We start from the raw sequence: 22,055 nt of genomic DNA on the forward strand, positions 1-22,055 counted from the left end.
TTTTGTATTTTTAGTAGAAACAGGGTTTCACCATGTTGGTCAGGCTGGTCTTGAACTCCTAACCTCAGGTGATCCACCCGCCTCAGCCTCCTCCTGCTGAGATTACAGGCATGAGCCACCATACCCAGCTTTTTTTTTTTTTTTTTTTTAAAGAACATGATTCAACTGTATTGCTGTCTACAAGAAACTCACTTTATAGACTGGTTCTGAAAGGATGGAAAAAGATATTTCATGCAAATATCTTTTTGCATGACCAAAGAAGAGGAGGGCTGGCAATACTAATATCAGAAAAATTACTTGTCCAGGCCGGGCACGGTAGCTCACACCTGTAATCCTAGCACTTTGGGAGGCCGAGGCGGGTGCATCGCCTGAGGTCAGGAGTTTGAGACCAGCCTAAAAAATATGGTGAAATCCTGTCTCTACTAAAAATACAAAAAATTAGCCAGGCGTGGTCGTGCATGCCTGTAGTCTCAGCTACTCAGGAGGCTGAAACAGGAGAATCACCTGAACCCAGGAGACAGAGGTTGCCGTGAGCTGAGATCACACCATTGCACTCCAGCCTGGATGACAGAGCAAGACCCTGTCTCAAAAAAAGAAAAAAGAAAAATTACTTGTCCAAAAGGTTACAAGAGATAAAGAAGGCATTGTATGTTAATAAAAAGTTCAATACAGCAAGAAGATATAACAATTATAAACATTTATATATCTAATAACAGACCATCAGAACATATGAAGCAAAAATTGGTAGAACTGAAGGAAGAAATAGACAATTCCACAATAATAGTTAGAGACTTCAATGCCCCACTCCCAAGAATAAATAGAACAAACAGGAGACAAGTAAGGAAATAAAGGACTTGAGCGACACAGTAAGACAACCAGGTCTAACACATGTACAGACACTCCCCAGCAACAACAGCATCCACATTCTTCTCAGGCACACATGGGATATCCTCCAGGATGGACCATATGTTAGGCCACAGATTGAGCCTCAAGAGATTTTAAAAGGTAGACATCAGCCAGCCGTGGTGGCTCAGGCCTGTAATCCCAGCACTTTGGGAGGCTGAGGCAGGAGGATTGCTCGTGCCCAGGAGTTTGCAACCAGCCTGGGCAACACAGCAATACTTCATCTCTACAAAAAGAGACAGAAGAAAAGGAGAAAGAAAGATAAGAAGGAAAGAAAGAAGAAATAAAAGAGATCATACCAAATATCTTCTCCAAGCACAATTGGATAAGGCTAGAAATCAATATGGGGGGGTTAAAAAAAAAAAGAAATCAATATCAAAGGAAAACTGGAAAATTCACAAATTTGTGGAAATTTACACACTCTTAAAAGAACCAATGGATCAAAGAAGAAATCACAAGGGAAATTAGAAAATACTCAGAAACAGGCCAGGCTGGGTGGCTCACACCTGTAATCCCAGCATTTTGGGAGGCCGAGGTTGGCGGATCACTTGAGGTTAGGCGTTTGAGACCAGCCTGGCCAACATTGTGAAACCCTGTCTCTACTAAAAATACAAAAATTAGCCAGGCGTGGTGGCAGGCACCTGTAATCCCAGCTACTTGGGAGGCTGAGGCAAGGGAATTGCTTGAATCCAGGAGAGGGAGGCTGCAGCGAGCAGAGATCGCACCAATGCACTCCAGCCTGGGCGACAGAGTGAGACTCCATCTCAAAATAAATAAATAAATTAAATAAATAGAGAAAATATTGAGAAACAAATGAAAACAAAAACACAGCATGCCAAAATTTACTGGACACAGTGAAAGCAGTGCTCAGGGGAAATTTTATAGCTATAAGTGCTTCAAAATCACAGACAGAAAATTGCCAGGGCCTGGGGGTGTGGGGATGGGAGGAGGGAACAGGAAGTTATTGTTTAATGGGGACAGAATTTCAGTTTCAGTTTAGCAAGAAGACCAGAATTCTAGGGATAGCTGATGGTGATGATTGCACAATATGAAATGAATGTACTTTGTTGTTGGGTTTTTTTTGTTTTGTTTTGTGGTTTTTTTTTTTTTTTTTTTGAGAGGGAGTCTCGCGCTGTCGCCCAGACTGGAGTGCAGTGGCGCGATCTCGGCTCACTGCAAGCTCCGCCTCCCAGGTTCAAGCCATTCTCCTGCCTCAGCCTCCCGAGTAGCTGGGACTACAGGCGCCCGCCACCACGCCCGGCTAATTTTTTGTATTTTTAGTAGAGACGGGGTTTCACCGTGTTAGCCAGGTTGTGTTTTTTTTTTTTTTTTTTTTCAGACGGAGTTTCGTTCTTGTTGCCCAGGCTGGAGTTTAGTGACTGTTGGAGTGAGTGAGCCATCTTGGCCCACGGCAACCTTCGCCTCCCAGGTCAAAGGCTTTTCCTGCCTCAGCGTCCTGAGTAGCTGAGGCTACAGGCATGGGCAACCACGCCTGGCTAATTTTAGTATTGTTAGTAGAGACGGGGTTTCACCATGTTGGCCAGGCTGCTCTAGTACTCCTAGGCTCAAGCGATCCGCCCACCTCGGCCTCCCAAAGTGCTGAGATTACAGAAGTAAGCCACCTTGCCCAGCTCCTTTGTATAAATAAATGATACTGATTTTCTTCTTGCAGCTCAGGAATTAGATCTGTTATTAGAATTTGCTTAAATTTAAGAAATGGCTGGGTACTGTGGCTCACCGCTGTAATCCCAGCACTTCGGGTTGCCGAGGCAGGCGGATTGCTTGCGTCCAAGAGTTCGAGGCCAGCCTCGGCAACACAGTGAGACCCGCCCGCTCTCTGCACCGCTCCTTCCCCCCCTCCTTTCCCCGTCTCTACAAAAAATACAAAAATAAACAAATTAGTCCGGCATGGTGGTGACTGCCTGTGGTCCAGCTACGCAGGAGGCTGAGGTGGGAGGATCGCTTGAACCCCGGTGGTCGAGGCTGCAGGGAGCCATGATCGCGCCACTGAACACCAGCCTGGGCGACAAAGCAAGACCTTGTCCTAAAATAGATTAAATAATAAATAAATAAATTTAGGGAAAAAGCAACTTGATTCGAAGATAAATAGTGATAGTGCAAGTGGTGCCGAACTAACGATAAATTTGGAAAACTGCGGCCCACGCGCAGAGCCCGTCCCAATTCTGGCAGCCTTTGGATTTGGCTTCCACGTTTTCCAGATTTCCCTCGGCCTCTAGCTCGCTTGCGTCAGAGGGGCCCCGAGGGGCGGCCCACCCGCGAGCCCCGCCCCCAACCGCTCACTGCCCCGCGAGCCCCGCCCCCTCGGCCTCCTCCTCATCGGCCGCCGTTGCGCGGCGCAGAGCGGCAGCAAGATGGCGGCGCAACAGCAGGACTGCGGGGGTGCTGCGCAGCTGGCGGGGCCGGCGGCGGAGGCTGACCCCCTAGGACGCTTCACGTGTCCCGTGTGCTTAGAGGTGTACGAGAAGCCGGTACAGGTGCCCTGCGGACACGTGTAAGCGGCGAGCCCGGGCCTGGTCGAGGGGCGCTTAACTGGGAAGGGAATGGAGCGGAGGAGCGAGATGGGTCTCAGGGCGGGAGCCAGAGGACCCACCCAGAGGGGCCTCCCGGGGGTGTCCTCCGGGGCTCCTAAGGGCCGTGAAAGCTGCCGGGGCGCTCTTCTGTCCCGCCCTGCTCACTCCTAAGTATCCCGTCCCTCCGCCCGTCTTAGCGGGGCAGCTGCTGTCTGTTGAGCGCCTGCGATGTTCCAGGCGGCCTGTCAGTCTCCTTCCCACACGTGATAGTGGACTCGTGCCCTGCGGGGACTTTAGGCTCCGAAGTCCGCCCTTGGAGAGCCGACGTTTCCTTTCTAGTCCACGTCGCTCTTAAGGCATAGGACATTTGGCGTCGTGTCTAGCTGTGGCGAGTTATTCTACTGTGCACTAAAGTCGGGAGAAACGCTGAACTAGACTAAAACAACAAAAGGGAAGTCTTTATGGGGATCTGGCCAGTTTGCCCTTAGCTGTGAAAGGGGGGTGGGAGTTGGCAGATGGGATTGTTAGCATTCTACTTCCTGTGTAGGAGGTTTGTTTCTTTCAGTTTTCAATTAAGCCTTCATGACCTGAATACTGTGAATAGAGTGGTTATAATGATTAAAGCAGATATGGGTATAAATGTCCAGTCCAGGTCCTGGGCTGTGGCCGGGGCTTTCGAGGTTGGTCGATTTGAATCTAAGCCTTGTTCCATCAGACGCACAAACACATCTGAGTTGAAAGAATTGTAGACAACGTGGCCACCTGCTTCTTGCCTCAGAATTGGCTTTTCCTCTGGCCTCTCTCAGTGCTTACCGTGGGATCACCTTGGCATTGGTCTTGGCAGCGGGCACAGTAGCCATTGCACTCCATGGGCATTATTCTATAGCCACCCTGCAGCGGGGAAGGGTTGGCAGCCATTTTACAGGTGAATACACTGAGGGTCCGAGGCTCTCTTAGGGAAGGGTCACCGTGGCCTAGCTCTTCCCAGATGTACTGCAGGTGACCATTTCAATAGTCCAGAGAACAGTGCTTGGCACCTAGCTGGCTGCTTTTTGCTTCAAAGATTAGGCTATTAATCTTTGCAATTCGGTTAGCCTGGAACTCTTCCCCCTACCCCTCCCTTTTCAGGTTTCAAGTCCCAGGTTAAGTTACCTCACCAAATACCATCCCCATCTAAATTACTTCCCCCACTTCCTTTCTGGGACTTAACTTCCTTCTCCTTGCTTGCACAGAGCAAAACTTAACAGCTCATGACGGAGTGGCCATATCTTTATTGCCCCTGAACTGACTGGAATGGCCTCTGTGTGCCAGATTTTGGGGTAGACTCTGCCTTCAGAGTTTACAGTCCAGTGAATTGATTATAAATAAGTACCAATGACTGGTCAAACTATTGTAAAAATTCATTCTGCAAGTGGGAGGGTATTTCAGGGATCACACCTCTGTGCGCGGGGTGAGTGATCAGGTAATGGTTGAATGAACTAATAAGTCGTGTAAGCAAGCTTCACGAGAGTTGAAGTGGTCTTTAGCTTTTTCATTGAATCCACTTATCCTTGGATCAGATTTACCTGATTTTGGATTAATTCAGTGGATTTCATTTACTATTAACATTTGTAAAAAGGCTAGACCCAGCACAGTTTGCTAAATGAAGAGCAGCAAAATTTGAGATTTTCTTGAGCTTGGTGAACCTTTCCTAGGTCAGAGGGCAAGGAACAGTACTGGTTTTCAAACCTTGGCTCTTCTCTATCCTCGCTGTCCTAGCCCCACGTGATCAGCAGTTCAGTGCAAATTGAAGACAGATGGAAGCACCTCTGTGAGGGCAGCCCAAATCCCCCTTAGCTCCAACCGACTGCTTTCTGCTGGGCCTAGTTGCTTTTTACCTTTTGTGCTTGGAAAGTTGAGCATCACTGCAACTCTGGCTGGGGCATTGGATTTTTATAAAACTTTATTTCAAGCCCTGAATGACTGTGTTCTCCAATCTGGTAGAATACAGCTGGAGAAAAGCAGCTGGCTGGGTGCCCAAGAGAAGGGAATTTCTTCCTAGCACTGTGACAGAGTGGAGCATCGGAAGGCTGAACTAGAAAAGGGCGCATAAGTAGGAAATAGAAACTGAAAAGCCATCCCAGGATATTTGAGTTGTTCGAAAGCAGGCTGGTAGTTTGGGCATGTCTCAGGCACAAAGTGACTCGTGAACATTTGATAGATGAGCTGTACCTGTGTGTGTGCTTGAGAAGAGACTTCCAGCTGCTTTTATCTGCATGCTGGGTTTGGTTCCATTATACTCACTGGACCCTCTGTGCTCTCTTGGGTTCCTCTTGTCATCTGCCTTTGTGAATAGGCAACACAAGTGATGGCCACAGGCCCTGCCTGTCTCTACTGCCTCATCGCTTGCCCTTCTCACCATGGTCTACTGCATCGTGGCCCCCAAGGTCTGCCTGCCTCCCTTTCCAGTCCTCATTTGTGTGTGGCGTGATCTTGGTGTGGAGCTCTGCACCCAGATCTGTGTGGCTGTCCTTGTAATCAGGTCCCACCCAGCTCAAATGCCAACTCCTCAGAAGCAGCTTTCTATGATCACCCCAGCTGGTCTGTTTGCCATATTTCCTTCATATTTTTGATCACTATCTGAAATTAACATTTGTGTTTCCCTTCACTCTAGAATGTAAGCATCATGAGAACAGGGCTTTGTCAAGTTTCCATTGCCCTCAGTGGTGAATGAATAGACTCCCTCACCTTCTCTGTACCTGGTCTGGAATTTTGCCTAACAGCATTAACATCTAACTTAATGACAAGGAGGAAGGAGATTCTTAGAGGCAGTAGAAAATGGTTAAGTGTTCAGAAGATGGCCTTTCATTATATATCTTTAGTTCTTTCTGGCAGATTTGGTTATACTGTCTTAATCTATCAGGTTGGGTAAGTAGCCCAGGGTGTCTTCTCCATTCTTTCTGTATGCCTTATCTCAGCATTACCATCTTCCTAGGCTTCAGGATAGGAACTCGGTCATCTTTGACTTCTTTTCTTCAAAGTCAGTAAGTTATCAAGTCCTCCTGATTCTACCTTTCTGTGAATGGTTTCCTGAATTCATCCCCTGCTGCTTCAGTCAGACCCTCACAATCCTCTGCCTTTAGCCGTCTGTTTGGTTTCTACTTTGTCTCTTCTCACCTAAAAAAAAAAAACTATAGGGCTGGGCTCAGTGGCTCACACCTGTAATCCCAGCACTTTGGGAGGCCAAGACGGGTGGATCACCAGAGGTCAGGAGTTCGAGACCAGCCTGGCTAACGTGGTGAAACCCCGTGTCTACTAAAAATACAAAATTAGCCGGGTGTGGTCGTGCGCGCCTGTAACCCCAGCCACTTGGGAGTCTGAAGCAGGAGAATCGCTTGGACCGGGGAGGCAGATTTTGCAGTGAGCCGAGATCGCACCATTGCACTTCAGCCTGGGCAACAGAGCACGACTCTGTCTCAAAAAAAAAAATAAATAAATAAATAACAAAACTTTGTTTTCCGTGATAGCACAGAGATATTTTTCTGAAACCTGGATTTGGCCTTGTTTTGTTAATACCTTCCTTTTAAACTCCTGGCTCCCTACTGTTTATGAGGAAAAGTCTGTTAGATTTTTATTTCCTCAGATACATATGAATTTTAAGCCTAAATTAGGCCTAGAATAGTCTTCCCTTCGTCTGCTAGCTGACCTCTTTTTTTAAAATGCCAGATGGGTAATGGGCCAACATCTGTAACAAGGTTCGAGGTGGCACATCTCACACATGGCGCATGAACACCCAGTCCTCAGGTTCATGAACTACAAAAGGATCCACCTGAACCCTTTTTTTTTTTTTTTTTTTGAGACGGAGTCTCGCTCTGTCTCCCAGGCTGGATGGAGTGCAGTGGCACGATCTTGGCTCACTGCAAGCTCTGCGTCCTGGGTTCACGCCATTCTCCTGCCTAAGCCTCCTGAGTAGCTGGGACTACAGGCACCCGCCACCACTCCCAGCTAATTTTTGTATTTTTAGTAGAGACGGGATTTCACTGTGTTAGCCAGGATGGTCTCGATCTCCTGACCTTGTGATCTGCCCGCCTCGGCCTCCCAAAGTGCTGGGATTACAGGCATGAGCCACCGCGCCTGGCTGAGCTGAACCCTTTTAAGGCTGATCAGAGACGCCGTCTCTGCAGTCTTCCCCTCCACCCCCTCCTTGAGACAGAGTCGCACTCTGTTGCCCAGGCTGGAGTGTGCAGCCACCTCTGCCTCCCAGGTTCAAGCAATTCTCCTGCCTCAGCCTCCCGAGTAGCTGGGATTACAGGCATCTGCCACCATGCCTGGCTAATTTTGGTATTTTTAGTAGAGACGGGTTTCACCATGTTGGTAAGGCTGGTCTCAAACTCCTGACCTCGTGATCCGCCCGCCTTGGCCTCCCAAAGTGCTGGGATTACGGGCGTGAGCCACCGCTCCCAGCCTTCACTGGAGTCTTACCAGCCCTTTCCTTCTCAGGTCACTAGTTGCTTTTTCCTTTATGTTCCTGTAGCGCTTTGCCTTCACCTGTAATGATAGCAGCTCCCGTTTGTGGTGCGTTTTGTACATGCTGGACACTCTGCCAGGGGTCTGCTATACAAACTGTATCCTCCCAGCAGTCCTAGAGGTAGGTACTACTCTCTCCATTTCACAAAGGAAAAAATGGAGATTCAAGAAACCCCACTGAGATCCTTCAGTGGCAGGGGCCTAAGGCTTGAAGCCTCAACCTTAACACCTTCACTGTGTCTATCACAGGAGTTTGCATTTGTTTCTGTAGTTGTGTGTTCTTTGTAGTCCACTCCTATCCCTCATTTTTTCTGGCTTGGAAGGACTTAGTATTTGAACTGGGAGGAGAGAGCAAGTTGTTTTTTACTCCATTATCCATTGATGTCTTTTTAAAAGTTGATCCATATTTGTCGTCTTGTCTCCATGATGCGTGACAGAGGTTCTCTGTATGTCTTGTTCTAGCTTTTGCTCTGCATGCCTGCAGGAATGTCTGAAGCCGAAGAAGCCTGTCTGTGGGGTGTGTCGCAGCGCTCTGGCACCTGGCGTCCGAGCCGTGGAGCTCGAGCGGCAGATCGAGAGCACAGAGACTTCTTGCCATGGCTGCCGTAAGAATGTATGTGGAAGTGATGTGGAAGAGTCCATGTCTTTCCATGATAAGTTGGGGTAAAATGTACAGCTGCCATGTTGTTGCTGAAGTTAGAGCATGACTAGGTCACTAACAGCACGCGTGCATGCCAATTACCTGTGGTGATGGCTGGGCTGGTTTGTTTTCATAACCTTACTGGTTTTTGTTTCTTTTTTTAAGAGTTGGTTAAGTATATGTTTTAGGTTTGAAAGCCATAGAAATCAGTTATCCCAGTTTTTTCCTATAAAAGATCAATTATGGCCAGGCGCGGTGGCTTATTCCTGTAACCCCAGCTCTTTGGGAGTCCAAGGCAAGAGCTTGAGGCTAGGAGTTAAGAGACCAGCCTGGACAACATAGTGAGACCTCATCTTTACAAAAAAATAAAATTAGCCGGGTGTGGTGGTATGTACCTGTAGGCCCAGCTACTCAGGAGGCAGAGGCCAGAGGATCACTTGAGCCCAGGAGTTTGGGATTACAGTGATCTATGATCATGCCACTGCACTCCAGCCTGGCTGACAGCAGGACCCTGTTTCTTAAAAAAAAGTCAATATGGAATCATTGGATTGTAATAACAATAGCTAACATTTGAAGTGCATCCATGCTCTTGTATAATCAGAGTCAAGTATATTTATTTTCATACCTGTTATAACTGCTACTGGAAAGGAGAAATACTGTTGTCTTATTTTCCAAGAGATATACACAGCCTTGTTGATTTTAGAATCATTAAAATTTTTAAAATTGCAGACCATACAAAAATACACAATAATGTAGGCTTGTTCCTCATTCCAGAGATTACTTCAAAATTCGTTCAACTTAAGGCCTGGCAAGGTGGTTCATGCCTGTAATCCCAACACTTTGGGAGGCCAAGGTGGGTGGATTGCTTGAGTCCAGGAGTTCTAGACCAGCCTGGACAACATGGTGAAACCTCAGCTCTACTGAAAATACAAAAAACTAGCAGGGCATGGTGGTGTGTGCGCGTAGTCTCAACTGTTCGGGAGGCTGAGGTGAGAGGATGGCTTGAGCCCAGGAGGCAGAGGTTGCAGTGAGCTGAGTTCGTGCCACTGCACTCCATCCTGGGCGATAGAGCCGGACCCTGTCTCAAGAAAAAAAAAGTGATTCAATTTCGAAAGCTGCATAACATTTTCTGCCCTTTGACAAACACTGTAGAATTTTTACCAACCAAGCTGTAGGATTTTTGCAAAATGAGATCATACTATAATATATATATTTCTTCAACTTTTTTCACTTTTTTAAATGTACATTCATTCCCAACTTTTTTTTCCACTTTCAGGTTTTTTTTCTCTTACATATTAGACAGCCTTGCATGTCAGTTTCATTATTTTTAACACTTCGGTATGGATGCCCATAGTAAGAATATACCTTACCATCTCCTTTTCAGCGTGATTTAGTATTAGGGATGCATAGTAGGGCAATTTCAATGCTGAATAGGGCTATTTTCTGTGTCTTAATTGGGGGCTTCACTCTTGAGGCTGGGCATGGTGGCTCATGCCTATAATCCTATCATTTGGAGAGGCCAAGGCAAGAGGATCACTGACCTCAGGAGTTCGAAATCAGCCTGGGCAACATAGTGGGACTCTGTATATACCAAAACAAACCAACAAACAAAACCAGCTGTGTGTAGTGGTGTATGCATGTAGTCCCAGCTCCTTGGGAGGCTGAAGTGGGAAGATTGCTTGAGCCCAGAAGTTTGAGAGCAGCCTGGGGAATATAGTGGACCCAGTTTCTACAAAAAAAGAAAAAAAAAATTGAGGATTCCTCAGTTTGTAGCTTAAAGTCAAGTTCTTGAGCTGGAGGTGAGACAATCATCATGGTAAGCTGGAGCTCAAATATTGGAGCATTTTTTTCCCCCTTTGAAGTTTACTTTTAGAAACTCAAGATATTGAAATACAATTCCCTACTGCCTTCTTTTTTTTTTTTTTTTGAGACGGAGTCTCACTCTGTTGCCCAGGCTGGAGTACAGTGGCGTGATCTCAGCTCACTGCAGGCTCCGCCTGTTGGGTTCACGCCATTCTCCTGCCTCAGCCTCCCGAGTAGCTGGGACTACAGGCGCCCACCACCACACCCAGCTATACACACACACACACACACACACACACACACACACACACACACACACACACACACAGATATATATATATATATATATATTTGTATTTTTAGTAGAGACAGGGTTTCACTGTGTTAGCCAGGATGGTCTCGATCTCCTGACCTCGTGACCCGCCCGCCTCAGCCTCCCAAAATGCTGGGATTATAGGCATGAGCCATTGCACCCGGTCTCTTCATCTTTATTTATGCATGCATAATGTGGTTTTTGGTTTTGTTTTGTTTTTTTTCTGAGACAGGGTCTGGCTTTGTTGCCCGGGCTGGAGTGCAATTGCGTGGTCTCAGCTCACTGAAACCTCTGCCTCCCAGGCTCAAACCATCCTCCCACCTCAGCCTCTCAAGTAGCTGGGACTACAGGCATGTGTCACCACGCCTGCCTAATTTTTTTGTATTTTTAGTAGAGACGAGTTTTGCATGTTGCCCATGCTGATCTCGAACTTGGGAGCGTGAAGTGATGGCCCACCTCAGCCTCCCTCAGGATTACAGGTGTGAGCCACCGCACTCCGCCCATGATGGGCTTTTTGTTTATTTTACTGTATGCTTTTGCTTTTCTCCATTTTCAAGATTAGTGATTGTACTGTTGGCATGCCTCTAAAAATGTTTTTCTTTCCTTTATCTTCCCTCTTTTCTTCAATTCTTAAAACTTTCTTTCTTTTTAGAAAACCTGTAATGAAGCACTATTCTCTGGGTTTTCTTCTCTTTCTGTTTTACTGTTGCACAGCCTAGATTTTATATGAAAGGCTGGGCCGGGCATGGTAGCTCACGCCTGTAAACCCAGCACTTTGGCAGGCTGAGGCAGGCAGATCACTTGAGGTCAGCAGTTCGAGACCAGCCTGGCTAACGTGGTGAAACTCCATCTCTACTAAAAATATGAAAATTAGCTGGGCCTGATGGCACACCCCTGTAATCCCAGCTACTCAGGAGGCTGAGGTGGGAGAATCACTTGAACCCGGGAGGCGGAGGTTGCAGTGAGCCGAGATGGTGCCACTGCACTTCAGTCTGGGCGACAGAGTGAGTGAGACTCCATCTCAAAAAAAAAAAAAAAAAAGAGAATTTAGATTTTAAAGATTATTTCTCAGAGTCTGGTGATAGATACTTTAACCAGGGTTAGTGGCTTTTATATGTTTTACCTAAAGGATCACTTTTCTCTGCTGCACATAACAGAATGTGGTTTTTGGCTTGCTGTAAGGAGACTAGTTTAAATGCTAGTATAGAAAACTTTTAAAAACATCCTAGATTTGGAGCTTGTCTGTGAGCAGACAGCCTATCATGAATAGGAGCAAACCTCTAGGAGAGTTATTTTAGAGTGGAAGTGGATATCCTGATTTAGTCGAATAAAATAGCAGCCTTGGTATTAATGGGAAATCTGTAATAATCAGGGTTTCAGCCCCATCAGCATAGTCAGGAGTTTGGTGAGATTATTTGCCAGGGTGGTGTAGGTCGAGTTTTCTTTGTGCCCTTGTTTGGGACTATATTTGGCCTGTTGCAAGGTCCTCACTAACTTGTGGGCTCTGATTCTTCCTATTTGAGTTCTTCCTGTCCAAGATCCGATCCCACGTGGCTACTTGTTCCAAATACCAGAATTACATCATGGAAGGTGTGAAGGCCACCATTAAGGATGCATCTCTTCAGCCAAGGTAAATGACTCAGTCTCCCCTTAGGTGGAGGTCATCTCTTGCTATTAATACAAAGAGGTTGGACACCTTGCATGCCCAGGGGTTTAGTTGTATGAATTGTTATGCTGGCTAAAGCTGATACAAGTATTTTGGGAGGAGTATGCAAGGGAGGACTCTGGTGTTCACTTCAGATGTTAGCTAAGCTATATTCTTTTTTTCTTTTTTGAGACGGAGTCTCGCTCTGTTGCCCAGGCTGGTGTGCAGTGGTGCAATCTCAGCTCACTGCAACCTCTGCCTCCCAGGTTCAAGCGATTCTCCTGCCTCAACCTCCCAAGTAGCTGGGATTACAGGCACCTGCCACCATGCCCGGCTAAATTTTGTATTTTTTAGTAGAGACAGGGTTTGTCATGTTGGTCAGGCTGGTCTTGAACTCCTGATCTCAGGTGATCCGCCTGCTTTGGCCTCCCAAAGTGCTGGGATTACAGGCGTTAACTACCACGCCCGGCCAGCTGAGCTATTATTTTCACAACACTTGACCTGAGTCTGAAGTGATCATCAGCATCCTTATCATTACACATTCGGTGAGCTTTGCTCCTTTTTGGAGTGTACTGTGGTTGAAGTTTAATGGAAAGGTACTCACAGAAAAGTTTTCTTTTTTCCTGTGTTTCACCTTCCAGGAATGTTCCAAACCGTTATACCTTTCCTTGTCCTTACTGTCCTGAGAAGAACTTTGATCAGGAAGGACTTGTGGAACACTGCAAATTATTCCATAGCACGGATACCAAATCTGTGGTGAGTAACCTTTTTTTTTTTTTAAACTTCATTAAGGGAAAGGATCAAGCTTGGAGAAAAATGACGGGATTAGTAGAATGAACTCCTGTGTGCCCTTCACCTAGATTGACAGATTGTTAACATTTTACCATATTTGCTTAACCATGCTCTATAGTACACATTTTTTGCTGACCACTTGGGAATAAGCTACAGATACTATGACCATTTTTGCGCCCTGAATACTTCGCACCCTGATACAGGAGTGTGTATGTCTTAAGAACAAGAATGTTTTCTTGGAAAATTATATTTTTGTGTGTATAATTAATCATATTCAAGAAATTTAACATTGATACAATCTAATGTCTAATGTGAAATTCATGTTTTAATTTTAACAATTGTAATGTCTTTCATAGCAATTTCCCCCTCCCCCCAAGGCAGAGGCAGGGATGGTACACGAGTTCTCTGTCCTCTGGGTGCTACATTAAGTCATGTGATGTCTGTTGTTGGTAACATTAACTTGGTTCCCTTGGTGTCCACCAAATTTCTCCATGAAGCTGCCATTTTATTTTTGGAAGTAGCTTCTTCATAGTTGTGGGGAAAGAGGATTTAGGTGAAATTATTAGGAAAAGGTTTATCAATCCTTGGACATTTTACTCAGATATCACCTACTGGCCTGTGTAGTCTCCTTTAAAAAAAAAAAAAATGTAGGCTGGGCACGGTGGCTCCCACCTGTAATCCCAGCACTTTGGGAGGCCAAGGCGGGTGGATCAGTTGAGGTCAGGAGTTCAAGATCAGCCTGGCTAACGTGGTGAAACCCCATCTCTACTAAAAATACAAAAATTAGCCAGGCATGGTGACATGTGCCTTTAATCCCAGCTGCTTGGGAGGCTGAGGCATGAGAATTGCTTGAACCTGGGAGGCAGAAGTTGCAGTGAACTGAGATCCTGCCACTGCACTCCAGCCTGGGCAGCAGAACAAAACTGCCCCCCCCCCCCCCCCCCCACCACCAAAAAAAAGTATTTGTTCCATCTTAGCAATGTGTTACCTTTCTCTCTTAATGTGATTGACAGACCAGGTCTTTTTTTATAGTTAGGTGTATACTTCCTCTATAGTTTTAATTTTTCCATTTATCTCATACTGCTTCTCTTGAACTACATACTCTGTTGTATGGGCAGCCTTCAGCTCCATTGCTGTAAACAGTGGTGCAGAAATTTTAGAATTTTAATGAGCTTTTGTGAGAGTACTAGGGCAGCTATCAATGCTCATCTTAAGATGGAACTGGCTATTTTGAGAAACATCTTTGCCTGTATCTATGTATGTTTATAAGCTAAAGTCTTAGATACAGATTGACTTGGTTAAATGTTACTTGCACTCATAATTTTGTTGGATACTGTTATTGCTGAACTTTTCTGGTATGGCAGCCTAATTTTCTGTCTTTTTCCCCTCCTTTGGCTTCTGAAATCCCTCTGATTATGTTGTCTATGTTGAGGCCTTCTCTTCAGCCTTTGGCCCTCTGTTCTGTCTTCCTCTCCCTCTGCAAGTTCTTAACTCTGCGTTTCTCCCTTCCCTTTGCAAAGAAGCCATCTCCTTTTCAGTCTCTAGTCCCACCCTATGTTCTAGCTCCCCAGCTACAGCTGCCTGCCCACCTTTTCCACTCAGTCTTCTACCATCCCAGATTTCTCTCTTGTCAATCCCTTTTATCACTGTATCTTCCTTGCTGTGGGGTAGGGTTCCACCTTTAAGTGGGGGCACTTAGGTCTTCTCTCTCCCTGGCATGAATTTTCTGCACTCACTGGTCTGGTTGTTTACATGTTTTGACAGTGACTGCCGCCTTCTGGCCTTTTCTCCGTGCTGCTGCCTCTCTTCTGGAGCACAATTTTTTTTTTTTTTTTTAAGGCAGAGTCTCACTCTGTCACCCAGGCTGGAGGCTGGAGTGCAGTGGCACAATCTTGGCTCACTGCAACCTCCACTTCCAGGGTTCAAGCGATTCTCATGCCTCAGCCTCTCAAGTAGCTGGGACTACAGGCGTGTGCCACCATGCAAGGCTAATTTTTGTATTTTTAGTAGAGAAGATGTTTCACTGTGTTGGCCAGGCTGGTCTCAAACTCCTGACCTCAGGTGATCTACCGCTTTGGCCTCCCAAAGTGCTGGGATTACAAGTGTGAGCCACTGTGCCCGGCCTGGAGCACCCTTTCATGTCCTCTTTGCCTTTCCAAATACTTCCCAATCTTCAAAAACCAAATCAACCTTTTGTGTGAGGGCTTTTCAGCCTGATCCCCTTCTTCTGAGCATTTCCTTTGTTAAGATGCATGTAAGGCTGTGTTTTACTTCCCTGGGACATTGCTCATCGGCTTATTTTCTTAGTTTTCCTCATGCTTTTGGGTTGTCTTGTGTGCTGGATTGGAAGGCCAGTCTAGGCCCCCCACCAGGCTGACTCACTTCTCTGCCTACAGTAGGGAATGAGAAAGGGTGGTATCATGATTTGAACTTTACCCAGTCCCATGTGTCATTTGACTTGAGCTGGAAATTTGCAGTGTTTTTTTGGGCTGCTGATGTGCACAGGAAGAAGTTACTGGCCCTGGACAGTATGTCAGGAAAGCTGTCCTGGAAGAAAGGAGGCCAGACACAGGCCACAGAGGGCTGGTGCAAGCTTGGAAATTGGGTGCCTAAGACCTTGCTTTTGTGTTGAAAGGTTTGTCCGATATGTGCCTCGATGCCCTGGGGAGACCCCAACTACCGCAGCGCCAACTTCAGAGAGCACATCCAGCGCCGGCACCGGTTTTCTTATGACACTTTTGTGGTAAGTCTGGAGCCTGGGCTCTGATCCCTCCCCTGGGGGAATGGCACGGCTACTTCACTCTTCTCAAAAGGGGAAATGGGGATCCCCAGTGTTGAACTTTGTCACTGTTGTGATGGGCTTCCAGTCTGTATACTGGATACAGTGATAAAGGGGATTGACAAGAGAGAAAAGAAGAAGACTGAGTGGAAGAGGCGGGCAGGCAGCTGTAGCTGGGGAGCTAGATGGGCTTCCAGTCTGTATACTGTAGCTACTATACAGTTTCTATTCATGGGCCAGGCAGGTGGCCAGAGTGACATTTATTTACTTATATGAGATGGAGTCTCGCTCTGTCGCCCAGGCTGGAATGCAGTGGCGTGATCTCAGCTCACTGCAACCTCCACCTCCTGGGTTCAAGTGATTCTCCTGCCTCAGCCTCCTGAGTAGCTGGGACTACAGGCGCATGCCACCATGCCCCATTGCTTTTTGTACTTTTAGTAGAGACAGGCTTTCACTGTGTTGGCCAGGCTGGTCTCGAATTCCTGGCCTCGTGATCTGCCCACCTTGGCCTCCCAAAGTGTTGGGATTACAGGCGTGAGCCACCACGCCCGGCCCAGAGTGACATTTAAGAAGATGATCTGGGCTGGGTGCAGTGGCTCACACCTATAATCCCAGCACTTTGGGAGGCCGAGGTGGGCGGATCCTGAGGTTGGGGGTTCGAGACCAGCCTAGCCAACATAGTGAAATCCCGTCTCTACTAAAAATACAAAAAGTTAGCCAGGTGTGGTGGCGGGCACCTGTAATCCTAGCTACTTGGAAGGCTGAGGCAGGAGAATCGCTTGAACCTGGGAGGCAAGGTTGCAGTGAGCCAAGATCGTGCCACTGCACTCCAGCCTGGGCAACAGAGCAAGACTGTCTCAAAAAAAACAAGAAGATGATCTGGTCAGTCTTTGAGACAGAGACAGTGATACTTGCTCTTTCCATCTCCTAGCCCTGCCACCAAATTTTTGTCTACTTTTCTTGTGGTTTATATAATTTCTGCCTGTTATAGAACTTGGTTTGGGGACAGGTGCAGTGGTTCATACCTACAATCCTAGCATTTTTGGGAGGCTGAGGCAGGTGGATCGCTTGAGCTCAGGAGTTCGAGACCAGCCTGGGCAACATGGGAAAACCTTGTCTCTGCAAAAAATACAAAAATTAACCAGTTGTGGTGGCTCCTGCCTGTAGTCCTAGCTACTTTGAGGGAGCTGGGACAGGAGGATCTCTTGAGCCCAGGAGACGGAGGTTGCAGCAAGCTGAGATTATGCCACTGCACTCCAGCCTGGGCAACAGAATGAGACCCTGTCTCAAAAAAAAAAAACAAAAAAACCAAAAAAAAACCACACACACACAACAACAATTTGGACTTGGGAGGCTCAATCTCGCATGTCCATGGGGACCATAATTGAAATGATCCTCCTGAGGATTTCCAAGCCAGGTGGTGCCTGACTCGTTATGCTGCCATCACCTTGTTTTCCTGTGGAAATGCAGGCGCAGCATTGCCTAGCTTCTCCACCCCCCATGCCCAAGCAGGATAGGAAAATTTCACAGGAGGTTTCACAGGTTTTAATTATCTTCAAAAATACTTCAGGTCAAATAGCATATATCCACTAGCCAAATACGGCTGTCAGGTTTATATTCTTTCCCTAGAGCTGGATGGTTTCAAAGGGGCACACTGTTGTCTTGCCATTATAGTAATAGGTAAATTTGGCCAACTATATCAAGTAAACCTCTTACTTACATATATAGATGTCAAGTTAGGATTTTAGAGTGGTATTCGGTCTTGATGGCTGAATTTCAGTATCTAAGAAAGAAAGCTCTCTGCTAAATTGTCATAAAGAATATTTATTCTCAGTCTGACAGTGTCTGAAACTCAGACTTCAGAATAACTGCCCTTTTTGTTAATGTGACACAGATGAATGTAATTCATCTGTGTCACATTAACAAAAATGACTCATTAAAAATGAGTCCTAAAAATGACTCATTAAAGAGGGCTAGTTGCGCTATAGTTTCTGCTGTACTGTATGGCTCTAAAAATCTGATTCTGTACTGCGCACTGATTCCACCTCTCAGAAACAACTCTTCAGCTCAGTGCATCTGCGTGCTCTGTTCCGACAGACTTACAAACGTTCTGAGCACTTGGTCTGTGCCAGGCTCCATTCATGTGCTGTCTGGGTTTCTCAATCTCCATTTAAGGGAGGCATCCTTAACTTCATTTAAGAATCAGGCAGCAGACTGGGTGCAGTGGCTCATGCCTGTAATCTCAGCACTTTGGGAGGCCAAGGCGGGTGGATCACGAGGTCAAGAGATTGAGACCATCCTGGCCAACATGGTGAAACCCTGTCTCTACTAAAAATATAAAAATTAGCTGGGCATGGTGGCGCACGCCTGTAGTCCCAGCTACTTGGGAGGCTGAGGCAGGAGAATCACTTGAACCTGGGAGGCAGAGGTTGCAGTGAGCCAAGACTGTGCCACTGCACTCCAGCCTGGCAACAGAGTGAGACTCCATCAAATAAAAAAAAAGAGAAGGCAGCAGAGACAGATTAATTTTCCCAAAGTTACATACCTAGCATCACAAACAGTTGCATTGGGGATCCGGTCCCTGGCAACCTGCTCCGGATCCAGTTGCTAGGCTGTCCTGCTTCTACTGAAAGCCAGTCTTTGCATCTGGAAACAGTTGCTGAGGCTGCATGTCTGTTTTTGCCCTTAGGATTATGATGTTGATGAAGAGGACATGATGAATCAGGTGTTGCAGCGCTCCATCATCGACCAGTGAGCAGAGTCCGTGCTTGCTATCTGTCTCATGTTCCAGAGTTTCCATTACATATTAAACGTGAAACCTATGACTCCTGTACCTTACCTGTTCAACAGACCTGAAAATGAGCCATGGCATTGGGACAGGGTCACTTCTGACAGGGGAAGTGGGTCCCCAGGTCAGCCCTTCTCTTCCCTTTGGGCTCTTGCCAAAGCTGTCTTCCCCTACTGTTAACCTTGTTTGTCACACGGTCGAGTTCGTATTGGTTCTCGGCTACTTCCTGGAGCTTCTGCCGCCTCCTGTGGAAGATAATCTAGCTTCTCCACCTCTTGTTTCACACTCATTCCTCCCATCCAGTGTTTGTCTCTTGGGTCCTTCAAGCCAGCCAGGACCTTTTCTGGGTCATGAATAGCACAATGAAGCAAGTGTCTCCTTTCCTTGTCCCCAAGGTGTGCAGACTTTGGCAGCCGTGCACCTGACCAGAGCTGAAGCTCCCGCTGGGCTGTGGGGTTGCCAGAAGCTGGGGTTGCCATCCCGGGGTACATGTCACCAGTCCTCTTGGGGTTTTGTACCGTCTGATGCTGGAAGTTTTGATTAGTGATATTTTCTACTACTACATACTTAGAGTTCACTGGTTCAGTCTTAAATACCTGCATGGTGCCTTTTTAGGATAAGGTATAACCATACATTTTTGGTGGAAGTGTTTCTGGGTTAGGGAAGTTAAAGTCTGTTTATCCGTAAGTGGGGAGGAGGGTCAGCTAAGAGAAGTGGGAGGGCCAGAGCTTTTTGGTTCTGATTTACAAATTAATGAAGTAGTTTCAAACAACGTGGTCATGTTTACCTCTCCATTTGGGAGCCTGCCTACATTCTTGTTCTAGAAGCACAAAAAATCCTCAGATGAATTAGAAGAAAGAGGTTTGGGGACTCAGCGGATACTAGTTCTTTTACCTTCTGCTTGGTAACTTAGATTAAACTGAGCATTGTTTTTCTGTCACAAATGTTTTCCTTATGACACTGGTTTCGACTTGTAAAATGTGTTTGAAAACCTGCTTTGTAGATGCAGAGAGAAGCTATAGGAAACCCAGTACCACTCCTGGTCTGTTCTGACGAGACATCGTTCATAAGGCACAGCACATTGCAAGATGAACAGTTGTTAATAAAAGCTGTTGCTGGAAACTTGCTTTAGGAGCAGCTCAAGAACCTTGGAGTTCATATTTCACAAATATTAATAAATATAAGTCCAAGAGCTGTCAGCCTAATCTGTAGGAGCAGAACCTCTGATTGACCAAAAGGCATATGGGTTTAGGTTGGTTCTTTGATGTCATATGTCTCTGATGGGGCTGCAAGTGCTACCTCGCGCTTGTACACTGCTGCTGTGGGGCTCCGCGCCTGCCGGTGAAGAGCTGCAGATGCCGAGAAGCCAGCAAAGACAGGGCCCCCTGGAAAAAAATAGTTTTTTCATTAGTATTTCTCGGGAGGACCCAAAAGTTAAGGTCAGCTTGTTCACTGTAATTTCTGGAAAAAGTTCACTCAGACCTTCCTGAATTTAGATCATCTCAGAAGTCTGGAGGGAAATCTGGCGAAACCTTCGTTTGAGGGACTGATGTGAGTGTATGTCCACCTCACTGGTGGCACCGAGAAACTTACTTCCTTGTATTAAGTGCACTTCTTGTATTTCTAATAAGATGACTTTCCAGAAAGTGAGATTTGTTATGTTCTGGCTTTTAAAAGGTAAAATATAAATAAATTTCATAACTTAATCTAAGTGGTAAGCTATGGTTCTTGTTTTCATTCAACACATTTGCCATAGCATGGGCTTGGGGAGTCTCCAGAAGATGGTTACCCTTTCTAGAAGGGAAGTTCTTGCTTGTTGCTGAGTCCTGTTTGGCGTCAAATCTCAGCTGATGCCACCAGCTGGGCCTCATGGTGCCTGTCCTCTGGAAAAAGAACACTTGTTACAGTTGGGAGGCTCTGGGAGGTGAGAAGTGACAGCGCTCCATATAGCAAGGCTTTAGACATGTGGCTTCTGCTACGTGCGGATAACAGCAGCAGTGCTGAGGGCTTGTAGTAAAGGGGCTCCGCAGGGTCAAGTTTCAGGTCCTGGATGTGTTTAAGTTCATACTCTGCTGTTAGCTGTGGGGCATCTAGCGAATATTTTCTGAACCTGTCTCCTATGAAGTGGGGATAATTTTATCTGCCTCTTAAGGATGCTAGGATCCAAGGAGCAAAGTATACAGAGCTCTCCCTGCACAGCGCTGCATCGTGGGTGCTCACTGTAGTGTTTGGCTGCTTGAGCTTCATTCCAATCCCATAGAAACGTTATTTTTTAATTTTTTTTAGTAAGAGATAGGGTCTCACTATGTTGCCCAGGCTGGGCTTGAACCCCTGGGCTCAGGTGGTCCACCTTGGCCTTCCAAAGTGCTGGGATTACAGGTGTCAGCCACCGAGCCTCGCCTGGAACCTATTTGTTTTGTTTTGCTTTTTTGAGTCAGGGTTCCACTCTTTTTGTCCAGGCTGGAGTGCAGTGGCGCAATCTCGGCTCACTGCAACCTCTGCCTCCCAGGTTCAAGTGATTTTCCTGCCCCAGCCTCCCGAGTAGCTGGGATTACAGGCGCCCACCACCATACCCGGCTAATTTTGTATTTTTAGTAGAGGTGGTGTTTCATCATGTTGGTCAGGCTGGTCTCCTGACCTCACGTGATCCGACTGCCTTGGCCTCCCAAAGTGCTGGTTTTACAGGTATGAGCCACTGCACCCGGCCCTGGAACCTCAAATTTAATACAGCCGAGACAGTTCAGCATCTCCAATCTTCATCCATGCCTTCTTTTGTATTATTCCATCTCGCAGTGGTAACTACCCAAGCCAGAAACCTGGGAGGCCTCTTCCTCCCTCACATCCATGCAGGCCACCTCTGTCTAAGTATCAGCTGAGTCCTGGACGCCAGTTACCTCAGAATATTGCAATTTGTGCCTGTTTCTTTGAGGTCTGACATCCTCTGGAAATGAAATCCCGTGTCATGCCAAAACAGGTTGAGAAAATGACACTTGAACTGAGACCTGAATGAAATGGGGAGAAGCCCAGTGACCATGTTGGGGAAGAGGATTCCTTGCAGAGGGAACCAAGTTCAGAGGCCTTAAGGTGGCAGCACATGGGTTACACTTGAGGCCCTGCAGCAAGGAGGCGGCTGGTAAGCCCATGGTGGAGTGAATGAGGGAGAGAATGAGGCAGCGCGGGGCAGTCTGGAAGGCAGACCAGAGGGGCTGTGTACACATGGTCAGGCCTTGGGCTTTTCTCAGTGAGCATTCTTGGGTTCTAAGTGAGGTGATCCAGCTTAGATTCCTAACGGATGCTTCTGGCTGTGTTTGGAGAAGGGACTGTAGTAGGGAAACAGGAAGCAGAGACCAGGGAG

At 46.7% G+C, this 22,055-nt stretch overlaps 1 protein-coding gene and 1 non-coding gene across 2 annotated transcripts; one reads left to right on the plus strand and one right to left on the minus strand.

Annotated features, from left to right (window-relative positions):
- The first annotated feature begins 3,204 nt into the window (after positions 1-3,204).
- RNF114 (ring finger protein 114) lies at positions 3,205-20,411 on the plus strand. Its single transcript, XM_055373197.2, has 6 exons — positions 3,205-3,415; positions 8,403-8,553; positions 12,220-12,326; positions 12,983-13,097; positions 15,769-15,876; positions 18,602-20,411. Exons 1-6 carry the CDS (start codon positions 3,276-3,278, stop codon positions 18,665-18,667), a joined length of 687 nt encoding a protein of 228 aa, XP_055229172.1. The 5' UTR covers positions 3,205-3,275; the 3' UTR covers positions 18,668-20,411.
- Positions 7,134-7,238, minus strand: LOC129529221 (small nucleolar RNA U13). Its single transcript, XR_008674684.1, has one exon. It is a non-coding gene; the product is annotated as a small nucleolar RNA U13 (small nucleolar RNA).
- Positions 20,412-22,055: the final 1,644 nt, after the last annotated feature.

This window comes from Gorilla gorilla, chromosome 21 (assembly GCF_029281585.2).
Source record: "Gorilla gorilla gorilla isolate KB3781 chromosome 21, NHGRI_mGorGor1-v2.1_pri, whole genome shotgun sequence".
In the NCBI taxonomy this organism is placed as follows: domain Eukaryota; kingdom Metazoa; phylum Chordata; class Mammalia; order Primates; family Hominidae; genus Gorilla; species Gorilla gorilla.